General features: G+C 32.9%; 3 protein-coding genes across 3 annotated transcripts in view; 1 reads left to right on the forward strand and 2 right to left on the reverse strand.

The window, feature by feature from the left end:
* The window catches only part of LOTGIDRAFT_237761 (hypothetical protein), a gene marked incomplete at its 5' end in the record, with an annotated part of 6,446 nt that extends 3,145 nt beyond the window's left edge, over positions 1-3,301 (reverse strand). Inside the window, one exon of the mRNA XM_009047761.1 lies at positions 2,024-3,301. Within this exon, the coding sequence (XP_009046009.1) occupies positions 2,024-3,301 (1,278 nt within the window). The remainder of the gene's footprint in view (positions 1-2,023) is intronic.
* Positions 3,302-7,979: 4,678 nt separating this feature from the next.
* On the reverse strand, positions 7,980-9,312 carry LOTGIDRAFT_171571 (hypothetical protein; the record flags this gene model as incomplete). Its single annotated transcript, XM_009047762.1, has 4 exons — positions 7,980-8,322; positions 8,601-8,706; positions 8,917-8,983; positions 9,247-9,312. 4 exons carry the CDS (start codon positions 9,310-9,312, stop codon positions 7,980-7,982), a joined length of 582 nt encoding a protein of 193 aa, XP_009046010.1.
* Positions 9,313-12,303: 2,991 nt separating this feature from the next.
* Positions 12,304-13,548, forward strand: LOTGIDRAFT_171572 (hypothetical protein; the record flags this gene model as incomplete). The annotated part of the gene is made up of 1 exon (XM_009047763.1): positions 12,304-13,548. One exon carries the CDS (start codon positions 12,304-12,306, stop codon positions 13,546-13,548), a length of 1,245 nt encoding a protein of 414 aa, XP_009046011.1.
* Positions 13,549-15,178: the final 1,630 nt, after the last annotated feature.

A 15,178-nucleotide genomic window follows, 5' to 3' on the forward strand; every position in this document is an offset into this window, starting at 1 on the left:
CGACACCGACTTAAAAGCATAAAACTGACGCCTTTACATATTAATAAATGGTAGAGATATTTTGTACAAATAATCTTAGTGTCCCTGAAATGTTAATCCCGGGTTTAAGTTGTCAGATAGTCGATATGTGATCGATAATCCATTTCTTATTACGTTCTTAGAAGCAGGTTTAACCCTGAGTAATATTTAAATCCATACAGTTATAGAAAAAGCAGGTGAAATTAAGGTCAATGGGATATAGGATTTACACAAAAACACCTGTCTGAATTTAATAACTTTATATATAAGTCCACATGTCTGGTGATAATGATTATATTTTAATAATACTAATGCAATATAGGTCCAGGTTTAATCGTCAAGGCTATTGTATATTTTATTCATAGGACACATTTATTACTTTATCAAGATTAACATGTAAAATAATTTCACATTCCATTTAAGTTCACGACTTTATTTTTACCTTATGATTTAAGAACATAGTTGCTTGTAAGTATCAGACAGATCAACAGTAAAAGCAAATCCATTTCAAGGTCATTATGGACCTAAAGCCTTAATACAGATCTAATGCCTTGGTTAATATAGATCTAATGTCTTGGTTAATATAGATCTAATGTCTTGTTAGATATAGATTCAATAGCTTTATCAATACAGATCGAATGTCATTTAAGTTCACGACTATATTTTTATCTTATAATTTAAGAACATAGTTGGTGCTAGGTATCAGACAGTAAAAGCAAATCCATTTCAAGGTCATTATGGGCCTAAAACCTTGATTACTATACACATAGATCTAATTTCTTTCTCGATATGGATCGAAAGTCATGGTTGATATAGATCTAATGTCCTGATCGATATAGATCTAATATCTTGTTGTTCTAATGTCTTAGTCAATATAGATCTAATATCTTGTTGTTCTAATGTCTTAATCGATATAGATCTAATATCTTGTTGTTCTAATGTCTTAGTCGATATAGATCTAATGTCTTGGTCAATATAGATCTAATGTCTGAGTCGATATAATTCTAATGTCAGTATCTAATAACCTGGTTAATATATATCTAATACCTAGGTTAATATACAGCTAATGTCTTGATCATTATAGATCTAATGTCTTGGTAGATGCAGATCTAATGCCATGGTCAATATAAACTTAATAACCTGGCTAATATATATAATACCTAGGTTAATATGTATTTAATACCTTGGTCAATACAGATCTAATGTCTTGGTCAATACAGATCTAATGTCTTGGTCAATACAGATCTAATGTCTTGGTTAATACAGATCTAATGTCATGGTCAATACAGATCTATTGTCTTGGTTAATACAGATCTAATGTCTTGGTCAATACAGACTTAATGTCTTGGTCAAATAGACCTAATGTCTTGGTCAATACAGATCTAATGTCTTGGTCAATACAGACCTAATGTCTTGGTTAATACAGATCTAATGTCTTGGCCAATATAGATCTAATGTCTTTGTCAATACAGACCTAATGTCTTGGTTAATACAGATCTAATGCCTTGGCCAATACAGACCTAATGTCTTGGTCAATACAGATCTAATGTTTCGGTCAATACAGACCTAATGTCTTGGTTTATACAGATCTAATGTCATGGTCAATACAGATCTAATGTCGTAGTCGATATAGGTCTAATGTCATGATAGATATGGAAATAATGTATTGGGTAATATAGATCTAATGTCTTGTTAGATATAGATTCAATAGCTTAATCAATATAGATCGAATGCCATGGTAGGTATAGATCTAATATCTTGGTCAATACAGATCTTATGGCTTTGTCGATATAGGTCTAATGTCATGGTACGTATAGATCTAATGTCTTAGTCGATATAGGTCTAATGTCTTGGTAGATAATAGATCTAATGGTTTGGTCATTACCGATCTAATGTCTTCGTCAATATAGTACCATGTTCAATACAGATCTAATGTCTTGGTTATTAAAGGCCGATATAGTTTGGCTACTTTAAATCACCTCACCAAAAGCCTTCAAGAACTTACCTGTAAACCTTTTCTTCTTAAATCTGTTTTGATATTCTGTATCAATCGTACATCAGCGGGATCGTAAATAAGATACACCACATCCGGCTTAGTTCTCTGTGCCCGGGCCCTCAGGTGCCAGTTATCAGGCTGTTTGTGTTCTTTGTCTAACGTTGACAATATCTGTTGCATGATTTTCTTCCGAACGATTCGACTGTCAATACCTAGATATTTGACCATGTCATAATCAGTCAAAGACATTAGTAAGAATCCATCGATCATATTTTCTGCTAAACTTTGTAAATAAAACTCTTTGATTCCCAGATTAAATAACCACTCCTGTAAGTCACTCACAGTCCATTGACAGATCTTTTTATTGAGATATTCTCCAGTAAATTCTGTGTCTACTCGAAAGTTTGGATTAGAGCTCGAATTAAGCGAACCGAATTTTTCTAATTCTTCCATAATTTCACCAATCACTATAGACGTTTTCTCTGCTACACTCTTTTTGATATGATTCTTCGTCAAATCTACCGGTCTTTTCATCAAAGGAGCAAATTGTTTCAGAATATCCTTATTTTCTATTGGTGTAAACATTATTGGAAACAGATTAACACAGTTCGGTTCTTGTTTCAGTCTTTCTAGCAACGTTTTGCCTTCATACACCGACACCGGGCATGTAAAATAACTTTCCGACAACACTAATATTACAGCCCGACATTTCTCAATGGCCTCCATTCTGAGTGAAAACCATGATGGGCTATCGGTATTCTGTTCATCTTTATCAAACCAAATATCATCAGCCAAATTATTCTCTTTCAGTTGTCGAACGATTTCTGAGACAAACTTCCTTTCGATATAGCTAGCATCCGGCGAATAAGACATGAATATTGTCTTCTTCGGCTTCTTTTGTCGGGACTTGGTACTTCTGGATTCATCACGATGCGATTGTTCCTTGGATTGTTCAGAGTATTTGAAATGATCCGGGTTTGATTTTATATTTGAAACGGAATCATAATGATGTATTTCTACTTTTTCTTGTTCAGCCTGAACTTCACTAACATCATTATCATCTCCACGCTCTTCTGCAGTTGGTATCGTAACATCCGGCTTCACTGCAGAAGCTGGGTTTGTAGTATCCTGAACAGCTTCCGCTTTAGCATCTTGTGTCTCGTTTGCTGGCTGCTGATTTTGATCATTTGGTTTATCGTCAATAACTTTTCCATTTTCCACACTCGGTTGCATTGAATCCTCGTTTGATGTGTCCATATTTCCTTTCCTCGTTGACGTTGCACTCATGTAGGTTTTTTTTTAACAATGCAAATCAATTGAAAATATTTTTTCCCGTTACACAGTGTTTACTCACCAGTGTTATGTTTTTAATCTAATATATCTAAGATAATAATAAGCCATATGATATCCCCAACTTGCTTAGATACCAAACATTACATGCTAATAATATCTTGTATCCAGACACAACACAACAATTAGTAGCCATTTTAATCAACAATAGCCCCTTGTAATGGGTGTCACGTGAACAATGATATTGTTATATACTGTAAGGGTGATTTGTAAACAACAATAATACGGTATTGAACAATCCTATATCTGATTAATAGACTCGAGTAGTGGTATAGTTTATTAGATTTATTAGGAATTCTGTGAAGATATAGTGTGATAATCACTTTATTACCTAATAATCAATCACGAATTTCTATATCAAAAGTACAAAATCACTATCAGTTACTTCTATTCATATTATATCAGGATCTAGGATATTTCTGTCGCATACTTTTATAGCCAAGCATAGCATCTCTTGCTCATGTCAAATTTTAAAAAAAGTGAAATACGCCATCATAGCCATAAATTTTATAACGCACTACTCAGTCTATTATCGTATATTGCACATATATATGACAGATTACATGCATCAGAATAAACAAAAATGTTGAAAATATTCTTAAAAACTGAAGGTAGTTCAATGTCGTTGAATTTTGCAGTCTATCGAAAAAAGCAAGATCGACACCATGAAAGTAGACAGGCATAGGACAGCACAGTCTGTAGCCGTCGGTCTCCGATAGATAACTAACGCCAAGATGTTCCTGTTCCCGTGTTTAGGGTGCCTCTGTTTGTCTCGGTATAAATCTGCCAACACAAAATGAAGAAATTCTTCTTGCAAGGTGAATCACGATGATACACTGATACTTTGAGTATGAACTTGAGTTGCCGGTTTTTCCCACCTTGCAAAAAGTACAAAATGAAATTGTATGCATGCCAAAACCAGAAAAGTGCCAGTCATTCCGGCCTGTAAGCATAAACTGGTCTCATCATTTGTTGCCTATGAAGCATATGATGAGTTTGGGTGTAGAAAATGGACTAAAGATTGATTCGTTAGTATTTATTTAAGCTCCTTGAAGACCAGGAAATGCTAATGCATGGGTACCATTGTCATCTAAACTGGCATTAATAGTCATGACTACCACAACTACAAACATTACGGTTACTACAATTACCATTACTGCTGTTACTACCACCATTATGACCACTACCATACATGCCATTACAGTTAATTTTATAACGATTACAAATGTGACCATTATTACGGTTATTAAAACCAGCGTAGCTGCCACTGTCAGTAGGGTTGTAACAAATACAAAGCTGATGATCAATACCAGAGCCAAAATAGAAATCCATGCCAATATTGCCAATGATACCAAGCCAAAAAATAAACCAATGGTTAACATCATCTTCGACACCATCATTGCTGCAGTAGTTGATCCCATTTCTAATCTGTGATTTTGATAAGCAAGTGAGTCTGGTGGAAAATATTAATTGATTTTCTCGAGTATTCAACAGATTTTGTGAGTTTTATTGTCCAAACTTCAACAGGAAGATGGCTGTCTTTGAAGTAATCACTGCTATCAATTGTGGTAAATACTTTACGCCTCCTTTATGATTCAGCGGCTTCTTGAAATGAATCAGATGTTGACGACTGGTGGTCTTTGGGATTTCGGTTTATCTTGGTTGTAAATCAAATTAATTTGTGTTTATGCCTGTTATCCCAAACTATAAAGAAACAGAACTCTTGAGATGAATCATGGTGGGAACCAATGGTTATTGTGGCGACGTAAGCTGACCTTCAGCCAAGCAGAATCTGGCAGCCAGTTTGTCATGATGTCAAAAAATACAAATTAACAATTGCAGTTACTGAGGGTAATTGGTAGATGATTTTGCAATTACTTGGAATATAGGTTTTAAATTACAATTGTAGATTAATTTTTGGTACAGCGACGTTAATGGTTATCAGAAATGTGTTACAGTACATCATATGCTATCTGATTTAATAGTAAGTATGCATATGCAATTTTTAAAAATAAAAACAAGTTTTTTTACAAAAAGTTTATTTTTGACAAAAAGAATAACCCAGAGCCCAAAACACTTCCAAAAATATAATATAAGCTTACACATAATATTGGCATGCAAATGGTTTGTCTTTTACTTTATTAAATCACTGTTAATTGATATTAAATCTCAGATAATTATTTGACAATTAGATACAGAAATATGTAACTGAACATAGTGTTCAAAATTTTTTTAGACATGTTGACATTTAGATATAAGGTGTAAAATAAAAAGGCAAGATAAAACATTGACGATTTATAAATGTCTTTACTCAATATTTCACATGATACTGGTTGCTTATCAAGAGAATGATAATTAAACTAGAAATATTCCAAAATAACATAAACAATATAATTATATAAATAAAAGCAAGAAAATACTTTGTCAAATTCAATAAATAAATAATACAATAATGAGGGGTGATTTTAGGTTTTAACACTCTATCGTTGTATTCAAAATAAATATATTTATGATCTTAAAAAAAGGAAGAAAAACAAACAAATAACTTTAGAAAAAATATTGTGAGATTCTCAAGAATACCCTTTAAGTAATAATAAGCAATAACTCTTTGACTTAATGGACTGTAAAGAGGTTTTCGTAAGTATATATGTTTCCAGAGACACTGATTGCACCATTCCCATTCTCAATCAGACATCTGTGGTTCCTTCAATTCCACTAAAACTAAGCGTCTGATGACAAAATCTTCTATTATTATATAGGCCCTTAAGTAGTGATGTCTTAAAACAAAGTCTTAGTTGCATTGCAGGAACTACAGACATCTGATTTGAAAATAGAGTGATACAAATTGATACGATCAGTTTCCTTGATACACATAAAAAGTTAAAAAACTTCTTTACAATCTCTTTAAGTAAAAGAATAATATTATCAATATATCACAAACTTAATACAAAATCAGACATCGGTACTTGTATCATAGAAAATATAACAAAATATAATCAATGACTAGATCAGCTGTGGACTTTATAAATTATACATTTATTATATATATATTTCATGATTAAACATGACATGAAAGGTTTTCAATAAAGAAGGTAAATTATGGTTTTGTGCCTGAGAGATAAAAAATAACAGACATATGTATTTAATGCTTGTATCACATGTATTTCCGAAAATTAATCAACAATTCAGGAAAATAAAATATAAGACAATAATATAATTGATAGAAATTTTAACCATTTATTTAATGCAGTATTTTTCAATAAATAGATGAGACCAAGGTTTACTTTATCCAAACAGCTTTGTATTTTTTAACCAATCAAAACGACCTTTAAAAAGCGGGATTGCCTACTATTGTAATGTTCATGAGTTAATTGAAAATCACATGGACATTTATTTACCACACTCAGTCCCTAATAAAAGTAGGACGTAAAACTCCTTCATTTTTTCATTTCAGTCCCTTTTAAGAGATTTATACAGTAGAAATAAGTAATACTTTCAGCCATGTTGAAGAGATAGTTGGTAAGCAGATATTTCAAGGAAAATTGAAAGCAAGACATAAAGCTATACTGAGGCATCATACCGTTACAAAATAATGTTTCACAACCTACATCACTTTCCACAGCCAAAACAATTGACATAGCAATACAAAAAAAAAAAAACCATTGACATAGCAATACAAAAAAAAAACAATTGACATAGCAATACAAAAACCAAAACAATTTAAATAGCAATACAAAAACAGAACAATTTACATAGCAATACAAAAAAAAAAAATTACATAGCAATACAAAAACAAAACAATTGACACTGCAATACAAAAAACCACAAAACAATTTACATAGCAATACAAACTTAAAAACAATTTACTTAGCAATACAAAAACAAACAATTTACATAGCAATACAAACTTAAAAACAATTTACTTAGCAATACAAAAACAAAACAATTTACATAGCAATACAAACTTAAAAACAATTTACTTAGCAATACAAAAACAAAACAATTTACATAGCAATACAAAAACAAAACAATTTACATAGCAACAATAATAATAATAAAAAACCGAAACAATTTACATAGCAATACAAACCCACAATTCACATGGCAATACAAAAACAAAACAATTTACATAGCAATACAAAAAAAAAAGACACAAAATAAAGCACCAATATAAACCTTTTTGATAAACTCTAATGCTCAATATAATTTGATATAACAAAAACAAGACTGGTCAAAAATCTAACCAGTTTTGGTTCAGATGTGAAAGCACATAGACTATTTTGGATTTTCTGGTATGGTTTACAAAAGCTCTTAATAATAATTATAATTATTGTTCACATCTTGAAGGGAAATACCTCCTTAAAATAAACATCGAATTTAAATTCTCAAACTTGACCAGGACCTGGTGCCATAATTATATAATGGTATCTCTTTACAATCAGATAATCCATTCAACTTAGTAATTCTCCATTAAACAACAAGTAATTATTGAAAATCGCTTAAAATAATTTATACAGGAATTTTGCTGTATAGTTTTGACACCAGATATCGGTAAAGTTTGAGAATTTAAATTTTATGTTCATTCTAAGAGGTAGTATCAGTTTTAAATACCATTTTACATAGTGACATCACAAGAACAAGCCACACCTCCACTATTAGTAGTGACAGTTGTTAGTAAAGTATCACTAGATACATCTTTACTTAATGGCTCTAATTCTTGACCTTCACCAATTTTACAATCAAATGTCTTCTTATGTAATATCATCATTTCTCTTCTCTTTCCATCTTCAAATTCACCCCACCCAAAGAAAAAATATCCCAACCCCAGACCAGCAATAGCTGCTGTACAGACCCAGGCATTGTACGACATTACAGCTAACATTACTAAATATCCTGTAGCAAATTGTACAACATACAAAAATGTCTGTACTATATGATTCTTATTTAAAATATATCTCCTGAAAAATGAAAAAAACAAAAATGAACAATAATTGTAATATTTTTCACCAAAATGTGCTCGAAATATTGACATGCATGATCTGTTAAACATGCTCAAACAGTGCAGTCATCTCTAATAGTACAGCTTCATCAAAATTCATTTGTGCTGTTACATCACCATGAGGTTTCATTCAAACATTAGACTGATAAGGAACATTAATTCATAGTGATTAGCCTAAAGTTCAATACAGCACATACAATATGTATGAGCACAAAAAATTATTACTACGGATCTTACCTGCAATTCAAATTTGCACATTTTCTCCCCAATTTGTGACGAACAAACTTTAAACATTGAAAAGCAATAGCTAATATAGCTAAAAATATGCACCATAAAAATGTAGCTGCAATGATAAAGAATCGAAATAGCTGAAAAAAGTCATCTAATTGCTTTGAACAAGATGTCATATTTTCGTTCTTAAAAGTGTCATGAATAACTGGAAAGGATTTTGTCAAACAATCAGTTAAGTCTATATCATTTTTTTTCTTATTTGGATATAGAATAATAAATGATTCAAAGAGGTGCATTTTTAAAATATATGAAAATATCTTACATTTGCTATCTTTTAACACCCACCCATAGAATATCATGTAATTACCATATGCTGTATGGAAGAATGCCTGAAATTAAATTAAGAATAATGTATGTAGGAGATATTCAAATAAAAACATAAAAGTATGTACTAGCAAATGTTTTCAGTGCAAATATAAGCTGATAAAACCAATTTCTTTCATATAAAAATTTGTGTGAATTTAATTCAACACACAAACAGACATTAATAAAGAAATAATTTAGATTAAATTACATCCCGGTAAGGCCCTTAGTCTGTAAGAATAAAAGCTCTTAAAACTTTCACAATATTTAGTTCATAGCATATGCTTACCTGATGTCCTTCATGACTACCAATATGATGAGTGGAATGGTCAATGTTGTTCACATGAGAACTCATTTTCAACAGAAATAAAAGAACCACTAGCTATTTCACTACTGCCTCTAAGGAAGAGACAATGTCAATTTATCAATTATTTCATTACAGATTCATTGGATAAACTAGGCTAATGCTAATGATCAAGGAAATCAAAGAATTTTATGATAACTAAAAGTTAACTTAATCCTTTTACAATCAAGGTAAAATATAAGAGGATTAATGACACTTCTAGTTTAGGGTGAGAGTAATTAGAGATAACTAAGTAAACAGGCACTCCGGTAGCAATAGAATGTCACCACAGCCGCCACAGGTCACTTGTTTTAAATTTCTCATTGACAGTGTTACTACTCAACAATCAGAAGGCTGAGGGCACTTCCTCTGTAGAGAATTTCTAATTTTAGCATTTTGATGAAAACAGAAACCAGTTTACGTGCCCGATTAAACTGTTGACATCATAAGCTTACTCGTAATTTTAATCTAGAACGTCTACCATCTGTCTGAAGTGCGGTAAACTTCCATACTGTCAAACAGCTGAGATGTAGGGTAGGCTGTGGACGGCACTGGTAGTGGTAGCCTGCCCATATTCCGCTGTTCATAATTGGTTCATTTGCCTATAATTAGCCAATCTATTTATTTACCTGGAAAAACTATAATTAGGATACAACAAGTTTCAAATAATATATTATGGGTGAAAAAAAAACCCGGTGTTTACATTTAATCCTACCGGTAAAAATTACGTGGCCAAAATAAATACTGGAACGAAAATCTGTCCATAATTGGCATGAACGATTATATTTTATAGTTACAGTCGCAAGATCTTAATCAATGAAAGAAAAACAAAATACAAGTTTAACTTTACTTAAAAGTAGTAAATAATATCAACAAAGCTAGAGTTATGAACTTTCATGTCTGATTATGTAATAGGTGTAGTTTTGTACAATTTCTGGGCATAGTTCGTTTCAGTCCTTTTTTTACTACATGGTCCATAAAGTCGATGAAATAAAGCATTTTGAATATTAAATATATTTATGTTTACAAATTGTAAATAGAAATCATAGTTTGAATATCGCCAACTTAAGTAACGGCTAATAAGACATTTTATCGACAAATTCAAAATACCATTATAAATTTGATTAAGTTGTCTCCCTTGGAGATATCCTACAGACCACAATCACCGTAGTTCACATATGGGCAGAGCCGTATATACGGCTCTGCATATGGGCAGGCCATAGCTGAATAAATGCATAGGCTTACATCCGCACTTATGGAGCAAATGGATCAACATTTAAAAAGCCAAAAAGATGTAAAAATTGAGCAGTTTTCTTAAGGCTTAGATTTATTACCGAAATAACCATTAGACATTCATTCAGTTATACTTCAGAATTTATCATTCCAAGGTCAATTTTTGAAGTAACAAAAATTCTGCTGATGCCCATGCCTAGGAGCGCTTTATAAAGTGAATTCAGAAAAACAATTTAAAAATTCTTTTCAACTAAAAATGTCCATTGACATAGCAAAATTCAAACTCGTTAGACGTGCAAGACCCTCCAAATTCATTTCTATTGTATTTTTAAAGGAAGTTTGAAACCAGTAGCATCCTTGAGTGAGCCATGGCCCTTCATATTCTTGAGTTCTTCAGTGTCTAAATGCCCCCCTTTTTGTGGCCCCTTAACCTGATTATTTTTAGAAAACTGTTACAAACATGTTTTACTTGAATGAAGAAGGAGCCGCGGTAGCTCAGTGAGTCAGATGCTTGCTTGCTAACCTGAAGGGGTTCAATCCCGGAATAGGTCGAGATGACACCTTCGGATTTTTCAACCCGGTTTCCCCGTCAGTGATGCAGGTTAGGGGTAAAGGCGTCTAGTTGTTCGGATGGGACAATAAACCGAGGCCCAGTGTGCTACACAAACTGTGTACGTTAAAGATCCCTCGACAGTTGGAAATCGAAAAAGAGCTAATGTTGCTGTCCTGGCAAAATTTTCCTCATTGTACCCCGCATGGCGTTGCCCGTTTTCATTAGAATAGTAGGACGTAAAACTCCATTCATTTCATTTCATTTACAATGAATTATATTTCTATTCTGCCATCATCCTACTGCATACTTATATGGTATTGACCCGAGATAACTGGTTAATCATTATAGATTTTCTATCCATAACGTTGTCATATTATAGTCTTCTATAATCTCTTATGATATAGAGCTTTTTAACAATGCCAATAATCAAACATTCTTTTATATTGATATTCCTTTTCTTCAATACAATACTATACGACAATATCATAATATCATAGGTACGGTTAGTTATTCATTGACTAGATTTCAATGGTTGTGAACAATATTACAAACCATATCCACATAGGAACGTTTAGTTGACAGCGTTTGTTTGAAATATACATTGTAAAGAATCTTTTTGCTGTGAAGATTTGATTGCCTTTTTAAAGGTTATAAAAATTATCAGTGGATATATCTTAACGAACAGCGACCCGTATCTCTTATAATTTTTGGAAATTGTGAACTTTTACATGGATACTAGATTTCAATGTTGTGAATATTATTACAAACCATGTCCACATAAGGACCGTTTAGTTGATATTGTTTGTTTGAAATGTACATTGTAAATAAATAATCGGTTTGCTGCGAAATTTTGATTGATCATAAAAAAATATCAGTGGAAAAATATCTTAATGAACAGTGACCCGTATCTCTTGTAATTTTTATGTTACCAATAGAAGATTGTGAACTTTTAATATGTGACTTGGATACTCTAAGGTTAAAATGATAGTATATAGGTTGACTATTGTATTATTTTAATTGATTATTTATTGAACGAAGATTAGAAGACATTCAATATATTATAGAGGATATACCCATTGTATATTACCATATAAACATGATACGCTGATCGATTGAAATGTCTTCAAGATAACAGTGAATGTTTAAGATGTTTACTTTAGACAAGGTTGTGCATTAAATGATTTACTTTCGGATTTAAAATCATTTATAGAGCATTCATGGCAGTGAATATGATTCAACAGCACTACGCCAAGCTGGATCTTTCTTCACCACAGTCTTCGAACCAAGAAGATCCAAGCAAGGTTACCAGACTGGCAGAGGTGAAAAAAGGTGCAGACTATACCAAAATGGTAAACACTCTGGCAGAAGAACAATGGAGAGGCACCAGCGTGATTCCTAGAATAGTTGAAACAGAAGATGTCAGTCCATCCAAGAAAGTTCCTTCCAGTTTTCGATATGATGAACCTCAATTGTTACAGACATCCACGCCAATCAAACCAATAATACCACCCACTCGAGCAACACCATTGTTTTCACAAGACTTTTCCGATAGATCCACTATTGGTACTATTTCAAGAGAAATCAGGAATGTTACATCCAGTAGGTCTTCACTGCGCTCCTATTCTGAATTGTTAAACGAGCATACCGAGGTGATGAACAAGATCCATAGACAGCGTGTCAATGTTAACAATAATAACAATCGAAATAAGAACTATAATAGTAATAATGATTTGATCATAAGGAGGCAACATCTTCTTCCAGATATAGCAGAACGCGACCCGAAAACATCAATTGATCTCGAGGAACTTTACTTTAATCCTTGGGGATCCAGAAATCTTGGTATGGATTCTAAGCTCGCACCAGATGAACCAAGAGCTAGGGCATATAACCATCATGTACCTTCCAGCAGGGTGGCAATGAACAAGCACAAAAGAGATCTACGAACTGAAACTGATTTCAGATCACGAAATGGTTTGGTCAGAGTGGTGAAACCACCAAAACCTCTACCACCAATATCATCCTTTCAATATCCGCAAACTGGTCTTTTGGACGACCCGGAAAATATTGGTAGGGAAAAAACTTATGTGACTTTAAAACGGATAGATCGCATCTTGAATCCCCAACAAATGTATACTACGGGGGAACTAAATTCTTCCGAGATTGAAATCCTCGGATCTGGATCATCATCCCCGGTTTCCAATATGGACAAGGCTAAAGAAGCACTACAACCGAAACACGCTACCTATTTGAACCATGCTGGAGGCGTGACTGTGGTACATACTTATCCCATGACTACGAAGCGAAATAAGATGCGTCCCATAAACACGGCGCCACATCAAAAGAAGCAACCATACCCAAAAACAAGATCAATGTCCCCGCTTTTAAAAACTTTAGAAAGTGAAAAAATAACCTCATATGAAAAATGCTCAAAATGGGTGGATAAATGTAGTGAATGGTATTAGAAAATGTATTCGTGGTGTAATAAATAAATGTGTTGTTAATCTATTAATCTTTGTTTTAAAATGCAAACCGAGAAATGTGTGATCCCAATAACGATAACGACTTTGGCTCACCAGGATCTATGCTACGAGGTGGTATACTGAGATTATAAGACCATGTGTAGCTCTATGAGAATGAATGCAGTGTTTCCATTAGCTTGAGGTGATTGTAGTCTCATTTTCACTACATGTACTTAAGATGATTCGATCTTGTGTTTACCACATGAACTCGAAGTGATTCTGCTCCGGGAGCTTTGTCACCACACGGACTCAATGTGTTGTGCTCTCCATTTCACTTCAAACGCATGGAATTGATCATTATTATTTTTTTTACACCATTTGTCTCAAAGAATGCACCATATTAATTCTTGGTAGACCTCTATTAGAGACTCCTACTTGAGTCTGGGGTTTTTGGAATCTCAATCCCAATAGTTGTCGCCGTCAATTGGTCATTTCTGCCCCTCTACTTGTACGCCCAGTCTCGGATGGCTGGGGCTGCCACTGAATGGTGCTTTCAGGCTACAATACTAATACTTAATCCCATTGGAAGGACCCTTATAATACACAGAGGCAAAACGTTTGCTTTTAAATCAAATATTTATTTTCACTAGATAAGTCACTCGTATTATTTACAATCTACAATATACAAACATGTGAGGTATAAAAATAACAAGACGTGATTCAACCACAATAAATAATATTCTATTTACAAAAAACACTCTCAATATAATAAAAAAACAAATATGTATTCCAGCACAGTGAATCTAAGGTATTTTAACTGATTGAAAACCTTCCAAAAAAAAAAAAAAGAAAACTTTAGTGCCAGAGGGGTACAGGGAGGCCCCTTGAAAAATTGTTCTCCCAATTGTATACCAATTTATAAGTTTGCCCCTTGTTAATACCCCATTCTCAGGAGGCTGGTACCACTATTGGATGACATCCTTGGTAATATGGATATTATTGAATTCTATTTGTGAAAAAAATATTCAAAATTTCTTAATTAACTTCTCAACTAATTTAAGCTGACAAACTCTTGCCGTTTTATTGAGTGTAAAATCTACCAACCTATGCAAATTTTGTGCCAGCTTAAATTAGATTAATGTTAATAACTCAAAGTACAATTTTACTCTGGAAAGTTCATTATATGCAGTAACCTTTTCAATATTCTGTCTGCATATTTTTGAAATGATTTTTGCGCTGGGATGTCCTTGGATCTTAACTTCTAACACTGTTTCTAGGATATCTTATCGCTTAGATCGTTTTAAGAATACGTAGCCTGGTACAACCAGCTCTGTTAAAATACATAATAAAAAATACACTCATCACAACAAATTCTATTCATTCATTCAATTATCGCATTCACTTATGAAGGAAGTAAAGAGATTCTCGAAAAATGTTATGTGTATAGGGAACACTTATAGCATTGAATTGCAATTTCACTTAACCTATACGTTTTATGACGTCATTATTGCAAAGGTCCTTATATATCAATAGCAGCTTTTGCAAGAGTGAAGTTTTATATAGTCATCACTTACATTTGCTGAAAATTGGAATGGTGCAAATTGGTGATATCAGTGTCCCCGATACATATAAA

Source organism: Lottia gigantea (assembly GCF_000327385.1).
Source record: "Lottia gigantea unplaced genomic scaffold LOTGIsca_116, whole genome shotgun sequence".
NCBI lineage: Eukaryota > Metazoa > Mollusca > Gastropoda > Lottiidae > Lottia > Lottia gigantea.